General features: G+C 35.5%; 2 protein-coding genes across 2 annotated transcripts; one reads left to right on the plus strand and one right to left on the minus strand.

Annotated features, from left to right (window-relative positions):
• The first annotated feature begins 3,987 nt into the window (after positions 1 to 3,987).
• MARCOL (MARCO like) lies at positions 3,988 to 11,870 on the plus strand. The gene is made up of 5 exons (XM_075995998.1): positions 3,988 to 3,997; positions 7,605 to 7,860; positions 8,308 to 9,394; positions 11,299 to 11,420; positions 11,825 to 11,870. Exons 1-5 carry the CDS (start codon positions 3,988 to 3,990, stop codon positions 11,868 to 11,870), a joined length of 1,521 nt encoding a protein of 506 aa, XP_075852113.1.
• Positions 11,871 to 17,728: 5,858 nt separating this feature from the next.
• On the minus strand, positions 17,729 to 22,357 carry LOC142863042 (serine protease inhibitor Kazal-type 10-like). The gene is made up of 5 exons (XM_075995976.1): positions 22,087 to 22,357; positions 21,543 to 21,589; positions 20,558 to 20,595; positions 19,524 to 19,642; positions 17,729 to 18,090 (listed from the first exon to the last, which is right to left on the minus strand). Exons 1-5 carry the CDS (start codon positions 22,338 to 22,340, stop codon positions 18,045 to 18,047), a joined length of 504 nt encoding a protein of 167 aa, XP_075852091.1. The 5' UTR covers positions 22,341 to 22,357; the 3' UTR covers positions 17,729 to 18,044.
• Between the last annotated feature and the right edge of the window lie 735 nt (positions 22,358 to 23,092).

Consider the following 23,092-nt stretch of genomic DNA (forward strand, 5'->3'; position numbering starts at 1 on the left):
CTCAACTTCGTTGCAACAAAAGCATATGAAGTTACCTTGAACAAGGGAAGTGGTAGTGGTAGAGGGAATCACACAAATCTCAAGTCAGAGCAACAATGGTAATTATCTAAATTATTTTATTTATTTTTCTTATAAATAGGTTGACTTAAACACAGTTCTTAAGTTCTCATTACATGAGAAACTGCTCACTCAGGAAAATCTAGCTCATTTTTTGACAATAATTTTGTTGGATGTGTAATGCTTTGCAATGTTTTATAGACTTAAGCATACATCATTAAATACTTTCTTGCTGAGTATTTAAAGAAGCATTGAACCCCTCCTATAGATGTCATAATTAATTATAGGTTCATTTCTGAGACTTACTGAAAACTTTCATACACTTTTATGTAAGTGAAGCCAGCGGAATCTCATGAACACATCACCATGTATGATATGAATTCCTTCCCACTCCTCTGAGAACACTGGCTTTTTGTTCCTATAATCCTAAAATCTGGGAACAGCTTTGCTTCTACTTGCTAATAGGCCATTCACATGTCTGGTTTGTAGGAAACTGTCATACCACACTGCTCAGATGGAAAATTTGACACTATAGAGATACACTGGGAAGGATAGAAATGTGTAGTATGAGCTTCATGAGACTATTTTTTTTTACTGATGTACCCTGACATACAAGGCACGTAATAGTATTTATTATTGATATATGCTATTTTGAAGTATCAACAGCACTAGTCTTAAGAAAAAGCCTGGGCAAGACAGACAACAGCATTGAGTGTTTAAGAGGGAATTGTTTAGGCAAAATGCAAATGCAGCTGTTGTGGCTCACTTGTTAACTGGAAATCTACTGCATTGAGTTCTTTCTGTATGTGAGTATCTGCATGTGAAAATAATGTTCATAAAATGTATACATTTTGATAAAAATTTAGTAGAGCAAATGTTGGGAAATAGTAATTGATGAATCTTGGTCGTTTGCATATGGATTTTCATACACACACAAACATTTAATACATTTATATACATACTTATGCATAATGCAAGTTTTTCTGGTTTCCTAAGCTTCTTTTGGCACTCATATGAATCCTAGTCAGTATGGAGGATGATTATAAGGGAAGAAAAAGTTGTTTTCTTATTATAGAAAACATTAAACTTTGTCCCTTTTGATGCCATAAAATTGCTGGTTTGATTAAAATAAATCATCTATTATTTTCAAAATTTCTCTTCTTCTAAATAAGCTAAAGAGAAAATCAAACACACTCCAGAGCCACTAAATATGAGGATCTTAGAACTGGAGAAAATTGTAAGGATTGTCTCGTTCACCTCTCCTCCCAAAGTTGAAATTTTCTTTAGAACTCTAAAATGTATATCTTTCCTTATACCATTTCTGTTATCCACAATGACACAGATCGAATAATATCTTTCTTCTCCATACTGGCGCCCTTGAGAAGATGAAGCCAATAACCATATCAATCCTAAGTCTGTGCTTGTTCAAGCTTATGTTTCCTTTTTTTAATTTCTTTTTTTAATTTAAGCATATTATGGGGGTACAAATGTTTAGGTTACATATATTGCCCTTGCCCCACCCGAGTCAGAGCTTCAAGCATGTCCATCCCCCAGATGGTATGAAATGCACACATAAGATGTGTATACATCCCCATCCCTTCTTCCCCTTTCCCATCTGCCTGACATCTGATGAATGCTCTTACTATATATGCACTTTAGGGTTGATCAGTTAATACCAATTTGATCGTGAGTACATGTGGAGCTTGTTTTTCCATTCTTAGGATACTTCACTTAATAGAATGGGTTACACCTCTATCCAGGATTATACAAGAGGTGCTAGATCACCATTGTTTTTTGTGGATGAGTAGAACTCCATGGTAAACATATATCACATTTTATTAATCCACTTATGCATTAATGGGCACTTGGGTTGTTTCCACATCTTTGAAATTGGTTGTGCTGCTTTATACATTCAAGTGCAGATGTCTTTTTTATAGAATGTCTTTTTTTTTCCTTTGGGTAGATACCCAGTAATGGGATTGCTGGATCAAGTTGTAGTTCTACTTGTAGCTCTTTGAGGTATCCCCATACTGCTTTCCACAGAGGTTGTACTAGTTTGCAGTCCCACCAGCAGGGTATGAGTATTCCTATCTCTCCACCTCCATGCCAATATTTATTGTTTTGGGACTTTTTGATAAAGGCCATTCTTACTGGGGATAAGTGACATGTCATTGTGGTTTTGATTTGCATTTCCCTGATGATTAGAAATGTTGAGCATTTTTTTTGTATGTTTGTTAGCCATTCGTCTCTCTTCTTTTGAAAAGTTTCTGTTCATGTCCTTTGCCCACATTTTTGATAGGGTTGTTTGATTTTCTCTTGCTGATTTTCCTGAGTTCTATACAGATTCTAGTTATCATCCTTTTATTGGATGTGTAACATGAGAATATTTTTTCCCATTCTGTAGGTTGTCTGTTTGCTCTCACGATAATTTCCTGGGCTGTGCAGTAGCTTTTTAATTTGATCAGGTACCATTTATTTATTGTTGTTGTTGCTATGACTGCTTTTGGGGTCTTCTTCATAAATTCTTTGCCTAGACCAATGTCTGTAAGAGTTTTTCCAACATTTTCTTCTAAAATCCTTACAGTTTCATGCCTTAGGTTTAAGTCTGTTATCTGCTATGCATTGATTTTTGTGAGAGGTGAAAGGTGGGGATCCTGTTTCAGTCTTTTACATGTGGCTATCCATTTTTCCCAGCACCATTTTCTAAATAAGGATTCCTTTCCCCAGTGTATGTTTTTGTCTCCTGTGTCAAAGATTAGATGGCTATATGAGGATGGTTTTATATCTGGATTTTCAGTTCTGTTCCACTGATCTATGCCTCTGTTCTTGTGCCAATCCTATGTTGTTTTAGTTACTATAGCCTTGTAGTATAGCTGGAAGTCTGCAAACGTGTGCTTCCTACTGCCATCAACTGACTTCATGCTGTAATATATGGTCTCCAGACCTTGCATTATCAAGGTCATCTTCTTTTTGGCATGCTCCAATTAATTCAATTTTCTCTTATATAGGGCAGCCTATCTTGAAGACAATATTTCAGTGTTTTATCATATTGAGTTTATGACCAAGTAAAAATCCCAAGGTGATGTTCACACGAGCTTCTGTTTGGCATAACAACTTGAGACAAGAAGGCCAATTGTGTAATGTTATTGCTCAAACATGAGATCTATTGTCTCTTGTTACATAATAAAAATACCTTACTAGTCATCATTCATCCTGATGAATACTGGATGCATTCATCACTTACTAATGACCAATATTCAATGCATTTTTACTTGCTTTTAAAACATAATTTGAAGTAAGTAATTATCATATAATTCATCAAGGGAAAATGCCTTGAGGGTTTCTATCGTGGCTACATAAACTTACAGGGCCAATAATACTGACAACCGAAAGTAAGCCATCTCTTAACAATAAAAAAGTGAACACTGAATTTAGTACTTTCCCAAATGGATTTCACCTTTTATTTTTTTTCTGGGAGGAAAATATCTGATAGACGCATATTAAAGTTTAGATATTTATGGGAGTTGGGGTGTGAAGCTAATTTTTTAAATAACGATTCATTCAAGAAGCAACACCTTCCAATTTGTGAAAGTTACTCTATAATTTTTTAAAGATAGCGACAGTGTTTGGCAATTAGGGTGAAAGATTTTTCAAATATATAACATGGTGGTGATCAACATGGTTTATTTGGAGAATACCTACTGAAGAGTTGCACTTAACTCCACCAAACAAACACGTCTGAAACAACTGGCTCTACCATGGGGACTTTCGTTTTCCTTCCCCTCATGTTCCTGGCCATGTTCTCAGGCCATTTCTCTAAGAAATGTGACTTTCCTTCCAACTCTCAAGGTAAGGAATTATAAATGTTGAGTGATTGAATAAAGCTTTGTCAGAAGATTTAAAAATAGGAAGTCTGCATCAGTCAGAGAAATGGAAGAAGGTAAATTTTAAACAAAATAAATATAGATCCAGAGACATAAAAATAGTGATTGAGTGAAATAAGAGAGAAAAGTTTGGTGTGACTGAGGAAAAGAAGGGACAAGGGAATGGGAAAGGCAAAATGTTAGACTGGAAAGATATATGTAATCTAAAAAGGATTATGAGAGTTTATGAATATTCAAGTTCATGTTCCATAAGGAAATGATTTGTAATATGATCCTGGACTATGTGATCAAATGAAAACGCAATCAAATCCTGATTTTTTTCTATATATGTGTTTTGGGTCAACTTGCTTGACTTATTTGAGTCTTAGTTTTTTTCATTTGTAAAATGGAAATAAGTATACTTTCCTATAGGGTTGTTGTAGAAAGTATACAGGTAATAGCATTAGCCTCCATTACTTAAGTTCTTCTTAGGTGATTGATGTTCAACATACTTCTGTTTATCCCTTACCTGAAAGCAATTAGGTTGTTTTCAGAGATGTAAATTTCTCAAAATAATAAATAATACAGTTAATACATTTTCTAAGATAAAAAAATCCTAATAATGAAACACATTCCAATTTATCTTAAATTATAACCTCCTACTTGACCATCTTTCTTATACCTAGTGAAATGCCATAAAAAAATAAAGTGCCTAGGACTCCAACTTCTTATACATATAACACACAAAATAGTGGTTCTCTTCTCATTGGAAAGACTGAAGAATTCATTCAGATTATTGAGTACAGAGATGATTATATTCATCTTATTAAAAAATATCAGTCATGTAGCAATATTAAAAATGGGTTAAATGTGAGAAATGTACAGAAATGCCATTAGGGAGATGCTGAAGAAAAGAGTTAAGAAATAAGAACAAAGATCTAAGAGATGGAATGAGAGAAGTGAAGAAAAACATACATATGTATGCTTTAGAGGGGTAAAAAATATAGATAAAATTCCTTATTAGAATATATGTTCCATGATTGCAGGTACTGTATCTGTTTGGTACCTCTAGTGCTTTGCTAGATGCTAGCAGGTATTTGTTGATGGAAGAAAGTATATTAATACCAGATGTAGTAGTTATATAAATTTCAAAGATGAAAACAAAAGAAGAATCAGGAAAGCAATGCCAGGTATATATTGTAGTTTCTAAAATCTGAAGGATGAAATAGAAACAAAACAAAACAGATCTAAAGATCCTTATTTTATCAATTTTTACTTAAAATATAGGTGGTCAAACCACATTATGATATCTTAATTACCTCTTTTTACCCCAAAATTTCATCCCACATTTTTATTCTATAAATTTATTTATCTATACAAGAAATATTAGGATTTTTGTTAAATCACAATTAGCAATGGCAAAAAAAAAAAAAGAAAATAAACTAGCTGCTCATTGATGGAACACTGATTAAATAAATTATGGTAAACATATAAAATGATATATGATATTTATAGCCATTAAAGGAAAAAATGAAGGTGCTTTATATGTATTGATGTGAGAAAGCATCACTGCATTGTTAAGGGAGAAAACAGAGGAGCAGAACAGTATGTAGAGTGTGCTACCAATTGTGTGGAAAAGTATATTTATATGTGTTTGTAAATACATAGGATGTTTTTGAAATAACTCACAAAAACCTGGTCCGTCTGATAGTGGCACTTTACTTTTATTATTTCCTAGGTATTAGAAAATAATTGTGTCCAAGGTTGAAAAATGTTTTGGGGGGGGCAGTAAAAAAGGGAAAATAACTTTAAACTATTTACCCTTTTGAAGTGTTAAGATTTGGTTCCATTTACTTGTATCACCTATGAAAAACTAAAAATAATTTAGAAAAAATAGCTTGCCAGTCTATTTTTTCTCATTTCATCCACATCTTTATTCTAATTGATTTCTACTTGATGTTAGCGACTGTTAATGAACAATTTTTGATCCCTACAACACAAAGAGCCTATGCATACATTCATTTCCCTGTTGAAATTATTCTTCTTTTCTTATTCATTTTTCTGGCTATGTCCTATGCTTCTTATATGTCACTAAGAAGAAATGATGTACCCTCTGCTGTCTATATTAGGGGTCTATTATCTTGTTTATTTCTCACATTATAGCATTGATCATACTACTATAAACTCTTATTGTTTGTATCCACTACATGACTTTTCAGCTTGGGCAGGAACCTAAATGCCTTGTTCAAAGTTGTATTTGCAACTCTTACCATAATTCTGACATAGTAATAGGCTCGTTAAATTCACATTTTTTTTAAAATTGAATGAATGTCTAGATTACACCCATAGACCTGACCTCCCACTATATGACAGTTTAATAAAGCTGATTGCTAACTGCTAAACTCCTGTGCCTGAACTAGGACCTTAACCACCTGCAGTAATATACCATGTCATGCTCAATGGATAACAAATGATGATGCATTTGATTTTAGTTAAATGGACTTGAAGGTACAAATGTGTATACTCTGCTTTATATAGCAGAGCAACTGTGAGACCCTAAGTATAAATTTGGAACCATCCAGATTAAAATAAATTAAAGTTGTGTAAATTGAATAAAAAGGTCACCAAGAAAGCCTATGTTGAAAAAAAAAAAGTAAGTCTGATTAAAACCGCTAAGAAACCCCCCACATTAAGAAGGTAAGGAATGAAAGAGGAATTATCAAGCAAAAAACAAACACTCCCCCCTCAAAAAATCCCCAAAACCCTAAAAATACAAAAATAGGAGGCAAAAAAGAAACATTTGTACCAAAGGATAAGAAACATATCCTCAATGAAATAACATTGTACTTAGCTCTAAAGCCATTCCATTTATTTATTCATTGTTTTCTAAACTGTGTTCAATTGAGAATAGAATCTGAAGAAGCCTAAAACAGATATAGATTGGGGAATGGGTGGGCTTCCAAAATAAATTGGAGGCGCAGAGTAGATGAGTTATGAAAGATGAAATAGTCTTGTGATATCTACCATTCTCCTGAGTAGTTTGACTAAAAAAGAAGAAAAATAACCAGAGAGAGTAGGACTAATGCTAGGACCTTTTTTATTGGAAACGGGGGCATAAAGCTGATTGAAAAAGAATGTTCTAAAGGAGAAGGGAGACCTGTCTTTGGGACAGGGAAAAGGGAAAGAAAATGGCTACGGAAAGCATATATAGGGATGCAGAAGAGAAAAGTGGGGCTTTTTTCATGAAGTCTGCCAGCCTATATGTCTAGAAAGTCGATGATGGCATTATCTGTAAAATGAAGGCTTGGAAATTGGGAATGAAGCCCATGATGTGGAGAAAGGTTATAGTAGGCGTAGAACAGAGTCTGTTTGATTCATAAGGAAACTGTTTTAAGGAATTTGGGGCAGAATGAAGGCCCATTTCAAATAATGCAGATTCTATGATTTAGATATGAGGCAAGCTGGCTTGATGTTATAATTTGTGTAATCTGTATAATACAGTCAAGAAAAAAAAAATGAAGAAACCCAAATACTTAGGGTATGAGGAAGAATGGGAAGTTTCTATCTGGGGCTTGGTTAAACAATAAAGAAGGCATTATAAAAACTATATGTTGAGTTAATGCTGTTGATTTAAAGTTGTTTATGATAAATAACTTTATTTTTGTGTTTGTGATATCATTACAGTGTCTTCAACTCAGATTTCAAGAACAAGTGTTTTCAAACAAGAAGACAATCCAGAACTTGGACTTATTGTAGAGAAAGAAAATGAAGCTAACGATCTAGGAGGAGAAAATGATTCTAATAAGCAAGGAAGTAGTTATACACAAGAAAAGCCAGGAATATTTGGTCTGCAAGGACAGCCAGGGTATTCTAGCCAGCTACAGGAATCAAGGACTTTTAACCAGCAAGGGAAGACAGGACATTTGAACCAGCCTAGGATGTCAGGAGTTTGGATTTTGCAAGGGAATTCAGAAGAATCTAACCAGGAAGGGTATTCAGAAGCTTCTGATAAGCAAGAAAAATCAGAATCTTCTAGCCAACTAGTGAAACCAGAGTCTTCTAGCCAGCAAGGGCATCTAGGATCTTCTATCCAGAAAGGGAAAGTAGGATCATCTAGTCAACAAGGGAGGCCAAGGTCATCTAGCCAGCAAGGGAAACCAGGATCTTCAAAACAGCAAGGGACTCTAGGGTCATCTAGCCACCCAGAGAAACCAGGAACTTCTAGCCAGCAAGGGAAACCAGGGTCATCTAGCCAGCAAGGGAAACCAGGGACTTCTAGCCAGCAAGGGAATCTAGTGTCTTCTAGCCAGCAAGGGAAACCAGGGTCATCTAGCCAGCAAGGGAAACCAGGGACTTCTAGCCAGCAAGGGAATCTAGTGTCTTCTAGCCAGCAAGGGAAACCAGGGTCATCTAGCCAGCAAGGGAAACCAGGGTCATCTAGCCAGCAAGGGAAACCAGGGTCTTCTAGCCACCAAGGGAAACCAGGGACTTCTAGCCAGCAAGGGAATCTAGTGTCTTCTAGCCAGCAAGGGCAACCAGGGTCTTCTAGCCAGCAAGGAAAGCCAGGTACTTCTAGCCAGCAAGGGAAACCAGGGTCTTCTAGCCAGCAAGGGAAGCCAGGTACTTCTAGCCAGCAAGGGCACCTAGGGTCTTCTAGCCAGCAAGGGAAGCCAGGTACTTCTAGCCAGCAAGGGCACCTAGGGTCTTCTAGCCACCAAGGGAAACCAGGGTCTTCTATCCACCAAGGAAAACCAGGGACTTCTAGCCAGCAAGGGAAGCCAGGTACTTCTAGCCAGCAAGGGCACCTAGGGTCTTCTAGCCAGCAAGGGAAGCCAGGTACTTCTAGCCAGCAAGGGAACCTAGGGTCTTCTAGCCAGCAAGGGAAGCCAGGTCCTTCTAGCCAGCAAGGGAACCTAGGGTCTTCTAGCCACCAAGGGAAACCAGGGTCTTCTATCCACCAAGGAAAACCAGGGACTTCTAGCCAACAAGGGAATCTAGAGTCTTCTAGGCAGCAAGGGAATCCAGGGTCTGCTAGCCAGCAGGGGAATCTAGGGTCTTCCAGTCAACAAGGTAGGTTAGGGTCATCTAGCCAGCAAGGGACACCAGGGTTATCTAGTCAGCAAAGAAAACTAAGGTCTTCTAACCAGCAAGGAAATCTAGGGTCTTCTAGCAAGCAGGGGAGTCTAGGGTCTTCTAGCCAACAAGGGGAACCAGAGTCATCTAATGAACAAGAGAAGGCAGAGACTTCCTGTCAACAAGGGAAGCCAGAGTCATCTACTCAACAAGGGAATCTAGAGTCTTCTAGCCAGCAAGAGCAGGCAGGGACTTCCTGTCAACAAAGGAAGCCAGGGTCATCTAGTCCACAAGGGAAGCCAGACACACCTTGGCAGCAAAGGACATCAAGGTCTCTCTACAATGAAAGAGAAAGAAGAAACATAAACAACGCTTTGAATGACAATATGCCTAACATTGAGGTTAGTGTTAATATCTTTTTTTCCTCAGTCAAGTTACTAATACATTAGCCATTCTATTTTCCAAGACTAGAAGTAGTTAACAAAACACCCTGTATTAAGAGCAAATAATTTGCAGTGAAACCAATTAAACAAAATGAGAGGAACTTTGGAACTGATTATTTTCACACACAACACTAATGATCATTAATGAGAGCCATGCACTTTTATTCCATCTTTCATTCCCCGCTATCATTTTCCACTGAAGACCCTCTACCTATACTGGACTAACTCAGACCTCCAACTACATTTCATGCCCATTTCTCTCCCATCCATAATCTACCAACTCCTGAAGAAATGTTTCTAAATTTAAAAAATCTGATATTTTAGTCCCCTTCTTAAAATTCTTCAGTGGTTCCATACTACCTAGAAGGTGAAACTCAAATTCCTAAACATGATATTTAAGGATTTTCATGATTGAGCCCCTGTATGCCATCCAGCTTCATTTCATGTCACTGTTGCTCACATACCACCCATATCATACAGAACCCTTTGATTTTTCACTAACGTATTCCTAATACTAATGATTTCATCCATCATTGAACTTATTACTTTGTAACTGATTGTCTACTTCTTCAACTAGATCATGAACTCCTTGAAGAAAGTAGCAGTTCTTTCCAAACCTGTATCCCCAGATACTAGAATAAGTGAGGCATATGATAGATTCTCCTGGATTGCATGTTATGTGGATAAAAAGATGCTTGATACTTGAGAGCAATGATTACAAAAAAGTGAACATCCATATGATCAGCTTGTCTCCTGTATTCCCTTCTGAGTCCTGCCATACTTTTACCTTCACTCACCAGTCTCTCTCCCAAAATCAGCCTCCTAATTCCACTTAGCCATGACTCTGAATACTCCATTTGATACATTAAAACACTTCCTCCATCTCATCATCTTAAAGGAAACTTTATTATTATTATTATTATTTTTTTTTCCTTATAAATTGTGTCCTTTCTCATAACCCTTTCAGATGAAAGCCATTTGCTCCTCTTGTCAATGTCCCTTGGCTTGCATGAAGTAATGATCTCCCAGGGAGATTCCTAACATTCAGACCTTAAAGCCACCACCAGTGGGTCTCCGAGTCTTTAGGGTATTACTTAAACCTTTGTAATTTTATATTCATTATGAGATAGGAAAGCTACCCATGTTCACATTGCAGAGAATGTGTGAATGAAAGAAATTGATGGTCATGAAAAAGTTGTAAGCTTTATGGTAATGTGAAACACTGAGGTATTTTTTCATCTCCCTAAAACATCTTGATTCTGAGAAGAATAAGTCCCCTATTACAAAGCCTCATCATTCTCTTTCATGTCTCTGCTCCATTTATTAGTCAAAGTTCCTTTATAGTAATAGGTTTCTGCCATTTTGTAACTCACATCCAGAGAAAAGCCCTTGGGTGGTGTTTAAATAAATTCTTCTTACTTTCTGCATCATTTTTCTTTCATGGGTGCAAGAAAAAAAAAAACTAATCAATAAATTATCAGCATAGTGTTTTGCATGTGCCGATATGACTTTTTCCTATTGTTTTTTCATGTGTATTTTTTCATGTGTTTTTTCACTTGCCACTAACAAACGAAAGTGAAGACAGTCTGACGTGGAGTAAGAACAGGAGTTTTGGAGCAGATAATTCAGTTTAAATCACAGCTTGGGTGCTTAAATGCTCCATGCTTCTATGCCTGTGGCTATAAAATGGAACAAAATATATTCTTATTTCAGTACTGTTGTATGGATTAAATACAGGTATAAATAAAATCACTGGTTCAGTACAATGCTTATTAACAAAGAATAACGAACATTTTTTATTATAATATCTGAAGTAATTTGAGTGCCCTACTCTTACCTAATGGTCTTTCTCCTTACTACAGACTAGCAATACCAGCGGCAAGAAAAAAACTGGAAAAACAAAATGTCAATCTCTCTACAAACCAGTCTGTGGTTCTGATGGAAAAACCTATGGTAACCGCTGCGTATTTAATGAAGCAAAGAGGTAAGAAGGCTTTGTATTTCTTTGTTATCAGGAAGTACTATTTTGATTCACAGGCAATAAAGACTATTTCTCTGCATGTCTCTCTAGTTATCTTTCAATAGTGTCTTGGCTACAATTTGTCCAAAGGAAACAAAAAGATACTTAACCCTTGAATAGCAAATTCAGTCGATTTCTGGGGGAATGTGGTTTATTTAGTTACTAAAGTAGGAGTAAATTTACTTTTGAGTCATTTATTCACCAAATATTTATTGAACACTCACTAGATACCAGAAAGTACTTTAAGAAGTGGAGGAGGGGCTGTTGTGATGGTTTATGCCTGTAATTCCAGCACTTTGGGAGGCTGAGGTGGGAGGATTGCTATTACTTGGTCCTTAGTTTCTCTCATTATCTTTCTTCTTCCCCAGGGTTAGTAATGGAAAACTGAGTCTGAAGCATGACGGGAAATGCTAAACATGTATGTAGACCAAGTTACCTGGAACTTCAAAACTTATTTGTAATTCTTTTTAAACAATTATTTCCCTGGGTGTCCCACTGTGAGGTCAGCATGTATCTTATAGATCTGATGGATCCTACATTATTCCTAAATTTGTTCCAAGGAAAATAAAGTTAGTTACAGAGTAGCTTCTGGTTTCTGGAATTCTTTATTTTCTAGATTTTCCCAAATCTAGTAATTATCTATGATCGTTCTGTTCCCAAAGTGCCAAAACAGTTATGTGCCCTGGTCTCTCCTTCAGAGCTAATACTTTAGGGTCTAGATCAACACTCTGTAAGCCCTAATAGATCTAAGAATCTCGGGATTGCACATAAAAACAAAAAGTAAAGATCCTTGTGTTCGAAATACCAAATATAGGTGTCTGGTAGAGCAAAAGTACCTGCAATTTTAAACCACATTCCTGTTTGTTTGTTTGTTTTTTAATGAAGGTTATATCTGGACATTATGTGAAACTGCTTTAAGATGTTTTGAGGATATGTTGATGGTCTTCAGAGGGTCCATGGAGCCATATGCAAAATAAATTCTACGTGTACTTTTTTCTCAAGAGAAGGCCCAGAGCTTTCTTTAGATTCTTAAAAAGATACATGACCACAAATATATTTCAAAGTTATAGATCTACAGACATTTGAATGTAAAAATTTAACTTTTATATGAAGTTGTATTTTAGCTCATTTTGGTGAGTAAATATATGTATATTGATACCCATTTTACATATAGTTCAATGAAATAATCTGTAAATATAAAATCATTTTTTCTTTTGGATATAATAGTCCTTGTAAATACTCAACAGTCAGAATCACCTGCAGGGAAGCAGTCACACTGTTAGGTTTACAGACATGAATATGCAAATAGCAGTAAACAGTAACACTTATATACTGAAATAGTCCAGCAGTTTTGGAATATATGACTACTGGGTATGTGGAATAAAAAATAATGTGTAAGGTTAAATCAATCAAAAGGTTATAAATCATCAACAAACAGCACCAATTATGAATTAATATCCTAGGCAACAAAACTACCACAGTTGACAGTCGATGTCAGTATACTGGTGACAAAGTATGTAAAACAATATATGTGATACCATGTGTTCTTTCCAACTCCCAGTAGTAATCTACCACTGCCTTAGGGTCATTCATGGTCCACAAACAGCAATAAAGCATCTAGATAGCTTAGAATAAAAGGTGTGAAGAGACTAATATCAAGATTAAAGAAAAGTGGGCTAACTATTAGGCATAATAAGCTTAATGGCAGGATCAGAGCTGTTAGAAATGTCAGCAGAGGTCAGCAATGAAGGAAAGTACTTTTACTTTTTCAATCACTGAAGGCAGATTTTGCAGTGGGCAATTCAGACAGCAATTGATATTTGGAATATAGAGATTCAGTATAATAAATGCAGCAGGAACAAATTCACTGGGATAGGGCTCACAGCCAAAACTGAACTGTAGAGACAAGCTGTGGTATCAGACAGGGTATAAAGGATTAAATCTAAGGAGAGGAAACAATAGTAGCCCAGTATGCTATGGAGAGCTACAGTCTGTCAAAGCGAGGAAGAGAAGATGTTTTAATAGAATGCTGTATCATAAGGGAAATACAGGCCATTAAAATAAATATTATTAAGGGAATTCAATCCTACATCTCATTAGCAATGAGCAAAATTCAAGAATCAACTACAGAATCCTCTGCCTGAACTCCACCCTATACTTTTGACTCCTAGAGTCTGATGATTCATCAGGAAACTCAGTCTCAAATTCAACTGGATAAAATCTAAGTAAATTTTTCTCTATATTGACCTAGTCCTAGCATTCCAGGTTGTTTCATTAATTCATTAATTCATTTTGAATTAACTGAAGATTAAATAGATTAGAATGACCAAGTTCTTAGTAAAACACCTCATATAATAGGGAGTGAATGAATTCTTTTGAAGTTAATATACTCTTAGATGAAGAATAAAATTTAATACTACTAAATAAAATTTAATAAGAATAAAAATTTAACTAATAGGTTAAAGATTCAATGAAGTTTTATATTTACTAAAAGCTTTCACACAGACATGCAACAAAAATAGCTACGATTTTATGTTTTGTCGTTTGATTTATATCAGGAAAGTATTCTGTATTTCAGGAATTTTATTGATCCTATGTAGGCTATGTATTTCTAAAAATTTGTTCATTTCCTCCACCTTTTAAAGTGTATGTGCAAAAAGATTTTTATAGTATTCAGAGATAATATTTTGTATTTCTGTGGTATCAGTTGTAACTTCTGCTTTTTCATTCCTGATTGAGCATATTAGAGTTTTTTTCTTTTCTGTTTCTGGTTAATTTAGCAAGAGGCCTGTCAATTTTGTTTATCTTTTCAGAGAAAAAATTCATTAATCTTCTGTATAGTTCTTTTATTATTGATTTCATTTAGTTTTTCTCTGATCTTGGTTATTTCTTTTCTTCTGCCAGGTTTGGGATTGGTCTGTTCTTCCTTTTCCATTTCCTTGAGATGATTCATTAGGATTGCTGATTTATGATCTTTTTGTCTTTTGGATGCAGGCATTTATGGCTATGAATTTTCCTCTTAGGATTGCTTTAGCTGTACTCCACAGATTTTGATAACATGTGTCCTCTTTATCATTTAGTTCGAAGAATCATTTGATTTTCATCTTAATGTCCTCCTTGACTCAACTATGGTTCAGTAGTAGGTTGAAATTTTCTTTATTATTTTGGTTTTTCCATAATTATTAATTCACCCTTGGTGGATCAAATGACTTACTACTAAGTGAAAATTATTTATCAGACAAATACCACTACACCTGTATATGAAAGCTTTGCTTTGGCTCTTATGGTAAAGCCATTTTAGAAATAATTCCACTAGTATAATTTGTAACATAAAATTATGACATGCAATGTATAGTCAAATGAAACTTTTGTTAAATGTTATTACCTTAACAGATGTGTGCACTTTGAATACCATGTTATTGCGTAGAATAAATACAATTCTGGTCAACATTTTGGATTTTTCATACTGGACAATTTCAGTTAGAGTGAACTTTTCTAGTTGCATTTGGATTGATACTTTCTGAAGCATTTATTTGATTCAGTGTGTATGGGCTTTGTATTATGTGTCTAGATAGTAACTGGAGGCAAGAAGTCCCTAGATGATGACTTGGAGGAAAGAGCAAGGCAGATGCATTTAAGTTGGAAGCTAGGTGTGGGAAAAGGAAGGGGTTTTACCTTGGTCTTGGTCTTCCTGGCCTCTGGGTTCCTTATCCAATTGTTACTTCACAAAATCTCAGGTGTGCATAATTAATATTTGTTGTATGAATGGAAAATGTTATTTCAGACAAACTTTCCTCTTTATGTATTATTGCTTACAATTGTGTACAGTAAGGTGGCATTTTCAATGATCAGTATACCACAAAACTACATGAACACTGTGTACCTTGTGTAGAGTTTTTTGTAATAACCCTAACACCTAGGAGCTGCGAGACCACAACGCCAAAAGGATGCTTCTAAAAGAACAAGGTGGTTCAGAAAAAATTATTTCTCTGAGTCCATGTACTGTCTCAGTAAGCAGTGTAGGATAGTGGCAGTAATATCTGTATATCCTGATATTCTGACTAGCTTGAGAGAGTGACCAGGATTGTCTTAAAGTCTTCCCTGGAGCACATTAACGCCAACAGTTACACTGCATGCCATTCAGCAGACGCTGAAGGAGAAGCTTTGGTATTTAATATCACAGTTGATAATATTATGATATTATAGAATGCTAAGTTGCGTAAAAGTAGGTCATGTTAATAGTAAATATTTTTTAACTTATTAAAGCTATTTTTTTCACTATGACAATAAATAGACCTTCCTTACTAAAATGAATTACATTGAAATGTAGCAAAAGAAAATCTTAATCTCATCATTTAAAAGCAATCAATTTTAATATTTGGGTATATTATCTTTTATTAATTGTTTAAATTTTTTAAAATTTTTATGGGTACATAATATTATACATATTTATAAGGTACATGTGATGTTTTGATACAGGCATACAATGTGTATTAATCAAATCAGGGCAATTGGGGTTTCCATCACCTTAGGCATTTATTCTTTGTGTTAGGAACATTTATTATCTTTTATTAATATTTGATCTTTTTCTCAATTATTACCATAGGCTATATATGCATATTTTACATATTGATTTAAATGCTTTTATGATTATAAAAATAATAAATGTACCTACTAGAATGGCTTGAACTAAAAAAAATAAAAGAAGATAATTAGATATGTTCATGAGGACGTAGAGAAAGTGTAACCTCATATATTGCTGGTGGGAATGTAAGAAGGATAACATTCTGGATAATAGTCTGTCAGGTTTTTAAAAAGTTCAACATGCACCTACCATGTGAATCATGCATCCATTCTACTTCTTGTATTCACCCGAGAGAAAAAAAAACACAACAAAACGTATCCATACAAACACTTATACACTAATGTTTATGATAGCATTATTCATAGTAGCCAAAGGGTGGAAACAATCCAAGTGTCTATCCACTGGTGAATAAATAAATGCAATTTAGCTTATCAACACAAAATGGAATGCCATTCATTTAAAAATAATGAAGTACTAATATATAATACAAAGTGTATGAACTTCCAAATCAGTATGCCTAGTAAAATACACACATTTTCAAGGCTATGTATTGGTTTATTCTGTTTATATAAAATGCCCAGAAAAGGCATAACAACAGAGAGACAACATAAATTAGTAGTTGGTTGTAGATGAAGATAGGAAGAGGCATTAACTGCAATCAGAAGTCTTTGGGGGGTAATTTAAATTATCTAAAATTGGATTGTGGTGATGGTTGTGGTTATCTCTGTATATTTACCAAAAAAAATCATGTATTATAACCTAAAATAAGTTTTTTTGTTCATACATACCTCAACAAAGCTTTTGTAAAAATACAAGAATAGCAAGTTTTTTTTCTATTAAGATAGCTTTTTCATTACCAAAATGGCAGATTTTAAATATTATCAAATTCCCTGTCTCACTTACATTGTGGCTAAAGTATGGAGCCAATGTCTAACAAGATTTTTGTAAGAACTAAGATAGCACAGGGGAAGCTGTCTGGCACAGGTTTTGTAGATAATAGTTACTCAATGAAGAAGAGTTCCCATTTTCTAACAGGCAGTAACTTTAGCAAGTACAGCGAATGACCCTGGAGAACAGTGACTGCATCTGCTTTTTCTTTCCAACGTATCCTTATCATCTGACATAGTGTTTGATCCATAGTAGGTCTTTATGTAATATGTTGACTAAACATAAAAAAGAATACATGTATGAATATACCATGTTCACTGGAGAATTACTTTAGACGCTTCATAAGGAAAAAGGCCATGTGTGTTCTATTCAGTCACAAAAAGCAATGGTGATCTAGCACCTCTTGTATTATCCTGGATAGAACTGGAACCCATTTTACTAAGTGAAGTATCACAAGAATGGAAAAACAAGCACCACATGTACTCACCATCAAATTGGTTTTAACTGATCAACACTTAAGTGCACATATGGGAGGGGGGAAGAGGGGATGGGTATATACACAAGTAATGGGTGTGGTGTGCACTGCCTGGGGGGTAGACACACTTGAAGCTCTGACTCTGGTGGGCCAAGGGAAACATATGTAACCTAAACATTTCCACCCCATAATATGCTGAAATAAAAAAGAAAAAAAAAGAAAAAGAAAAAGGCCATGCAATTAGATGAATATATTTTTATATTTTAATGGAAAATATTTCATCAATTATGAAAAGGAAAGACTGTTTCAATAAAGATGAAATCATTTAACATTTTTAAATGAAATATTTAAGATTTTAAATTGTATTAGGTCTTACATGATCAAATGTATTCTTAAGACATTTGTTTTTCAAACTGTCATTGAATAATTGAACATACAGAATCAAAATGATGAAATAACAATCTTCTAGACTTGGAAAGAATCTTGAACATGTTATGTTCCATCTTGAATTCCACAGAAGTATTCACCTGTGCAACTATGAATTTAAGGCCCTGATTAAGAAGACCACTAATGCTAATTGTAGAATTCACAGCAAAATAGGATCACATAGAGCCATATGGATGGATAGCTCCATAAAATTTCAGCAAACACCATAATGATCAAATTTAAGTGTTTTATCAATAAATCTGTAGAGAAAAAAAGAAACAGAGAGAGAGAGAGAAAAAAAAAGTCATTAAAAGAGCATGTTAAACTTCCAATGAAAAGGATCTGAACTTGGGACAGGATGGCCAGGCTGTGTTCCACTTCTACAAGCATCTGGGCCCCACCTGTTTCCCAGGCCTAAATATGTCCTATTATGGGGACGTTGACCCTTCCTACTTGCTATGTCTTGGCTCAATCTCAGAACCTGCCCACACTTGAGATAGGAAAGGATTAGAAATTGCATTGGTAGGTAGGAACCTTTGGGCCAAAAACTTGTTCAGAATGAAGGAGAGAGGGAAGGGAGTTTGGTGTAAGTGTCCAGACTGTCCTGTAGTCTGAGGAAGATTTAAAAGATTGTCCTGGGAGTTCAGGAGACCATCAGAGGGAGTCTGTTTTTAACATGAATGAATGGGCGCATTGTGATGGATTTCAGAGTTTAGCTGTGGGTTCTGACTCACCTCCCTGTAATAGGAGGTCTGCAAGGCTGGTTCTCTTTGTGAGATAGGGACCTGGCAAGATCTGCTTGATAATAAGTCACAAGACCAAGGTTTCTGATGAAACAGGAGGTGATGGAAAAACAGGCTAAAATCAGCTAGCACCCGGATGTCCATGGAAAACAACCTCAAGTTACCCTCACTGCTCATAATACCCAGTTTACAATGTGTTAGCTTACTAAAAGAAACTCCCACCAACACAAGGACGGTTTACAAATGCTATGGCAACTCTCAGAAGTCACCCTGTATGGTTTAAAAATGGGATGAGTCCTTAATTCTGGGAACCCCCCACCCCTTTCCCAAAAATCTTATGAATAATCCTCCCTCCACGTAGCATAAAATTAAATAGAAGTTATAATCTAAGATCTCAGAAACTCACAAGGTGCTACTTTCTGTTGTTCTGAGAGACAGCCACTGCCCTATCTAATGGGGCAGCCTCCTTTTTTAAACTTTTCTTACTTTAATAAACTTGCTTTTGCTTTCCTGTCAGCTTGCTCTTGAATTCTTTCATGTAGGAAGCCAAGAACCCCCTTGACCTTCAAGTGGACCCCAAAACTGGGGTCCTGTATCAATAGCATCACTGAGATATACTGTGCAGCCTCAGGGCTTCCGAATGTCATCAATTGGTCTCTAGTCTGCCTTTAGTAAATCATACTAAAAGGAATTAACTTAAATTAATTGATTTATACATCTGCAGAGCATCCAGCATCAATATGTAGAGAGTAGTGAGTTCCAGTGCAAAACTTTTTTCAGAAATGAGAACTTTAGGAAAGGTACAATTGTTTGCCACATATCTTTTATAGTTACTGCAGTTATTCTGTGGACATGCTGTGCCTAGGATATTAACACCATAGATTTTTCTGTCTTTTTGCAATGATTTATTTCATTGCTTTGGAAGGGCACATTTATGATCATGTTCTTACTTCTTCTTATTGCAGAAAACACATTCATTGAGATAATTTTGGCCATTGCTTGCACAGACTGGTTGACTCTCATCAGTGCAAGAACGTAGTCCAGATGAGGTGAACAGATAGCATTTTGGCTGGAAAATATTGAAAGGGTAACATGTATCAGAAAATGAACGTTTCAATGAAATGTTCCTTCCTACTAATATGAAATGCTACACATCAAATCAGGATAAACATATTCTATATTTAGGTCTAACAACAGAGGCCAATGTAACCACAACCCACTTGAAATTCAAAAAAAATGTTCAATATTTTTGTGTTCTCTTATTATTTACAAAAAAAGACCATGCAATTTTGCAGAAATAGCCAAACATCCCCTCTCCTTGCTCACATCTCCATATCTCTATCACATCCTAATAGATCTCAAAACTATATTTTCTATTTTTCATTCCATATCTTTCTCCATAGTTTCATCAATTACACACAGGCACACACACATGCATAAAATTTTGTGAGTTTTCATAGTTTGGTAATTTACATAAATAAAACAATACTTTGTATTTATATATGACCTATATTTTATACTTTTCTGTGACTCTTATCTATTCTGATGTTTAGAGCCATAATTCTTTTTCTTCACCTCTGTGTAATATTCTTCTATGTAAATACATGGCTTTTTAAAATAGAGAATTAGGCTGGCTCTTTTTGTTTTCCTTTTGTTTGCTAGGATGAATATGTATATGCTAAGCAGCATTTAACCTCTCTTAGATGCTTTCAAGCAATAAGATTTATGCCCTCAAATGGAATTTTGGGGTAATGGGATATGCCAAATTTACCTTATTGGGATAATATCAAATGATTTTGTATTGCTGGCAAGATGCAATTTCTTGAACTTAATGTAATGACTACTGATTTTTACTTTTTGAAGGTGCATTCTGTTTGTACATTTTGTTTGGTAAATTTTGTTGTTCAAATTTACAATATAAGGATCATTAATATTATAGTTTACCTTTCTTTTCCAACTTTCTAAAGAATCAGTATTACCTTACCGTATTTATCTTCTTTGTTATATAGGATACGAAAGATTCTGTAAAAACAAAACAAACAAAAAAACATATACACATACACAAATGAACAACAAAAAAAGTTTAAAAAATCCCCATTGTCCCTGGTAGTAAGTGACCACATTGCTTAGTGGCAAAAATATATGAATATTGCCCATATTAAAAATGCAAATGATGGGAAGAGTTTTTTATGATAGAAGAAGCAAAGTACTAAATTCACAAAATAAAGCAAAATCAAGAAACATATTTTAATTTTCAAATTAATCTCACTCTGTGAAAAATAGTTCCACGTATACTTTTCAATAATACCCAACACCATGATTTATAGATACCTTTGTTTGTTCACCTTTACAGCTGAGATCCTCTCCAAAGAGAATCATGCTTCACATGAGTCATTTAAATATGAACAATCGGAGCTTAATTAGTCAGCTCTCTGCTCTAATTGTGTGCTTCTATCTGATACCTTACAGATTATTTCATTCTGAAAGTCAAGGGCTACCCTGAGTTTAAAGAAAATAGCTTAATGCCAGAAATAGCGATGAATTCTTTCCTTGTACAAACAAAGCCTCGATTTTAGGGGGACTCAGAGCTGGCAGAAATCAAATCAGATTTCAAGTAACACCGGATCTGGAAAAGATTAATCCTACTCATACTTTGCACTCAACAACTATGAAATCTGTCTTCCATAAGGGAAAAAGAGTTTGATGTTGTTTTAGCCAAGAAGGAACAAAGAGCTAAAGTCCATGGTAACCCCCCATAGTGGCTCTACTGCTCTGACATGTGAAATGAGAAAAACCTATTCACTGAAGCAATTTGAAAATGACACTGGTAATCTGCTCTGTTTCACTTTACCAGTTAAATATTACAAATTCAATAAAATAGATTCCTTTATTTATAAGTTACAGTTGTCATTTCCTGCACTTTCTAGGATATATAAAGTGTTTCATCCAGGACTGAAAAATTTACTCACCAGAAAGAATGGGAAATGCTAAGAACAGGATGAAAATAGCTTTGATCCTTGATGAGAAGAAAGGCATTATGTCTGTGAATAAAAACTTTCTAATGGTTTATAACTCATGAACAGAAACAAGTCCCCCCCCTACACACACACCTATTTTTTTTTTCCAATCTATAGACAAACAGAATCCAGGACCCACGAATGGAAAGTTTCTTAATGGTAAAGGAACCGTTCCAACTCACTAGATTCCTAATTTAAGTGAACTATTTCCCCTTTACTTCTCTCAACCCTCAGGTACATAGGAGAGATATAACATATGAAAAGAAGGCAGACAAATTCTAGGTCAAAGTCCATTTTTCACATTATGAGGAGTTGCTTACTTTCCTAGACCCTTAGGGTAGCTCATAAGAAACCTGAACACATTTAAGAAAACATGCCCATTTGAATCTCAGTTTCTCCTGAGAACTCCTTCTGAGAGATAAGATCCGGAACAGTCCTCACAGCACTGGCACATACCAGGGCTGTCTCTCTGGAATTTTCCCAGGACCATACTCACACAGAGACAGAGTGCGTTGCGAGGCCAACAGCTCTGGTCTGGAGACTATGGCGATCTTGATCTTGTTCACCCTCCTTCCTCTTTAGCCATCCGTCTCTCTCCAGCTGCCTCCAGCTTATTGATCTGTGTGAGTGAGGAGCTAAATGGGGACAGGACAGATGCTTCGGGGCAGTTAAGACACAGAATGAGGCGTTTTGTGTCCTCCTGGAGGCTGTACAGTAAGTCATGAGAAGCGCCTCACAAATACTTCTCATAGACCTTCACTCAGCAGGAGACTGGAAAACAACGTGATCTGATGAACCCAGAAGTAATAAGTAGTTACAGATGCTGAGATAAAGAAGATATGCAAACTGTTTCTAAGCAGGTTGGAAAGGACAAGAGAATCAAGCAGAAAAAAGAAATAAGAGTTTGAGAATGATAATGATAAATGCCCCTAAATCTTTAGTATTTCAAAAACACTATATGCATATTAGAACCATGGAGAGTTTTTAAATACTTTAAATGTACTGTCCTGCCATCAAAATCATGATTCAGTGGTTAGTAGATGAGGTCTAGGCGTTGGCATGTGTTTAAATTTCCTGGATGAATCTTATGTGCAACTGAGTTTGGGGAAGCTCGTCTGGAGAACAGGATGAGAACATTTGGAACAGAAGAGAGTAAAGGCCAGGGGGTAAAGTTGAGACCAGTCGAGGCAAAGCCTTGTATGGCAAAAATTTGTTCTTTACCTCGGAGCTATCTGGGGGAACACTGGAGGCCTTTAAAGAAAGGAAGATATCTATTCAGTTATTTTCTCCCTAATTAACCAAGGTCCTTCACAGTTTGATTCAGTGGAAAGAACTTTGGCAAATGAAAGACCTCAATATTTAAACTTTCTCATCCACAGTTTTCCCATTGTAAATATGAGAATTATAACATCTGGCTTATGTATTTGTGGTAAATTTGGGGGATACAATATTTAAACTGTCTGTACATAAGTTTTGTGTTTGGTGGGCATCTTTTACCTTTA

This window comes from Microcebus murinus, chromosome 21, assembly GCF_040939455.1.
Source record: "Microcebus murinus isolate Inina chromosome 21, M.murinus_Inina_mat1.0, whole genome shotgun sequence".
Taxonomy (NCBI): domain Eukaryota; kingdom Metazoa; phylum Chordata; class Mammalia; order Primates; family Cheirogaleidae; genus Microcebus; species Microcebus murinus.

Coding starts and splice junctions, on each gene's coding strand:
- MARCOL (XM_075995998.1), top strand. Junction 9,395..11,298: donor ACAATATGCCTAACATTGAG/GTTAGTGTTAAT, acceptor TCCTTACTACAG/ACTAGCAATACCAGCGGCAA. Junction 11,421..11,824: donor GTATTTAATGAAGCAAAGAG/GTAAGAAGGCTT, acceptor CTTCTTCCCCAG/GGTTAGTAATGGAAAACTGA.
- LOC142863042 (XM_075995976.1), bottom strand. CDS start 22,340: ATGAGAAGTATTTGTGAGGCGCTTCTCATGACTTACTGTACAGCCTCC. Junction 19,643..20,557: donor TAACAAAGAAGATAAATACG/GTAAGGTAATAC, acceptor AATATTTTCCAG/CCAAAATGCTATCTGTTCAC. Junction 18,091..19,523: donor GTTTTCTGCAATAAGAAGAA/GTAAGAACATGA, acceptor TTTTCTCTACAG/ATTTATTGATAAAACACTTA.